Source organism: Nothoprocta perdicaria, unplaced genomic scaffold (genome assembly GCF_003342845.1).
Source record: "Nothoprocta perdicaria isolate Ctin4 unplaced genomic scaffold, notPer1 scaffold_466, whole genome shotgun sequence".
Taxonomy (NCBI): Eukaryota; Metazoa; Chordata; class Aves; order Tinamiformes; family Tinamidae; genus Nothoprocta; species Nothoprocta perdicaria.
This window is the reverse complement of record NW_020455717.1, coordinates 142,651-144,107: the sequence shown is the minus strand read 5'-3', so window position 1 is coordinate 144,107 and position 1,457 is coordinate 142,651. Positions and strand designations below refer to the sequence as shown.

At 68.6% G+C, this 1,457-nt stretch overlaps 2 protein-coding genes across 2 annotated transcripts in view; both read left to right on the top strand.

Moving 5' to 3' along the window:
* Positions 1-81, top strand: part of GINS4 (GINS complex subunit 4) — a 5,614-nt gene extending 5,533 nt beyond the window's left edge. Inside the window, exon 8 of the mRNA XM_026046985.1 lies at positions 44-81. The gene's annotated coding sequence lies outside the window, so the exon portion shown is untranslated. The remainder of the gene's footprint in view (positions 1-43) is intronic.
* LOC112953864 (protein phosphatase 1 regulatory subunit 3C-B-like) lies at positions 64-993 on the top strand. Its single transcript, XM_026046984.1, has one exon. The coding sequence runs from the start codon at positions 72-74 to the stop codon at positions 882-884; it is 813 nt and encodes a 270-aa protein (XP_025902769.1). The 5' UTR covers positions 64-71; the 3' UTR covers positions 885-993.
* Positions 994-1,457: the final 464 nt, after the last annotated feature.

The following is a 1,457-nucleotide window of genomic DNA, read 5'->3' as shown; positions in this document are numbered from 1 at the left end:
GGCCCCTCCGGGCCCTGCTGCTCACCCGCCCACCTCTCCTTAGGCTTTTCCAGGTGCTGAGCGCGCGGGCCATGGCGCCCCCGGCCGTGCCCGTGGACCTGGCCGTGCGGCTCTGCCTGAGCCACTCGCCGCCCATCCGCAAGCTGCTCAGCTCCTACGAGGAGCTGCGGGGCGGGCGGGCGCGCAAGCCCCTGCGCTCCTGCCTCAACCAGAAGCCCAGCCCCGAGCCGGAGCCCGAGCGGCGGGAGAGCGCCAAGAGCTCCAAGGCTCAGAAGAAGAAGAGGGTGGTGTTCGCCGACATGAAGGGCTTCTCGCTCACCGCCGTGCGCTTCTTCTCCAAGATCGAGGAGGACCTGTGCGACCTGCAGCACGTCCTCTCGGACCTCGCCGCCTTCCGGCCCTGGCAGCGCGACCCGCAGCCCTGCAGGTACGTGCTGGACTTCTCGCAGCCCCCCGTGGACTACGTGGCTTTTCGTAGCCGCCTGCACAGCAACCTGGTCTGCCTGGAGAACTGCCTCCTCCAGGACCGCGCGCTCTCGGGGACGGTGAAGGTCAGAAACATCGGGTACGAGAAGAAAGTGCTCGTGCGCGTCACCTTCGACGGCTGGAAGAGCTTCCGCGACGTCTCCTGCCAGTACCTGCACAGCCCCTGCAGCCCGGCCGACACCGACACCTTCTCCTTCGAGCTCACGCTGCCCAAGCCCTCGGGCCGCCGCCGCGCCATCGAGTTCTGCATCTCCTTTCAGTGCGGGCAGGCGACGCACTGGGACAACAACCAGGGCAGRAACTACCGCGTGTGCGCGGCGGGCGCCGCCTCCCCGGCCTCGCGCACCGCTGGCCTCGTCCTTTCTCACCGGCAGCACTCGGGGGGGCCCTATTGGTAGGAAAAGGGGAATAGCGGGAGGCAATTCCCTCCACATCACCCCTGTGCACGAGGGACCCGGAGCGGGGACAAGCAGCCGATGCTGTTTGCTCTTTTAGCTCCTCTGTCCCTGCTCGGCAGCTCCTGGCAGCTTCTCCCGTGCTGGTTCCCTCCTTAGAGGCGGGAGCTGCTTCCCGTCACCATTCCTGGTTCTAGGTTCCCACGGCACCAYGCAGGAGCAGGAGGGGCCCCGCGTGCCCAAGTGCCTTGTTGGGGACGGCGGGCAGGAGCGGCCCTGTCCCCTCCTCGCGGGTCAGGGCCCGGGGCCGCGGTGGCACCTTGAGCAGGAGCAGGGCCCGTGTGCTCCCTTCCCAGCCCTGGGCTCTGTGTCCCCTTGGCTCCCATGGGACCAGGCGGGACAAGCCCCCGATCCGACGGCGGGGGGGGGGGCGGTGTCCCCCCCTTCCATTCCCCACACTAACCCCCCAGCTTTTCCCCCGGGCTCGGTGCTGTAGCGGCTCATTAATAAAGTGCAGTGGTTCGCGCGCCCGCTCCGCCTCTGTTGCCGGCACGGGGAGAGGGGGCGGAGCCTATG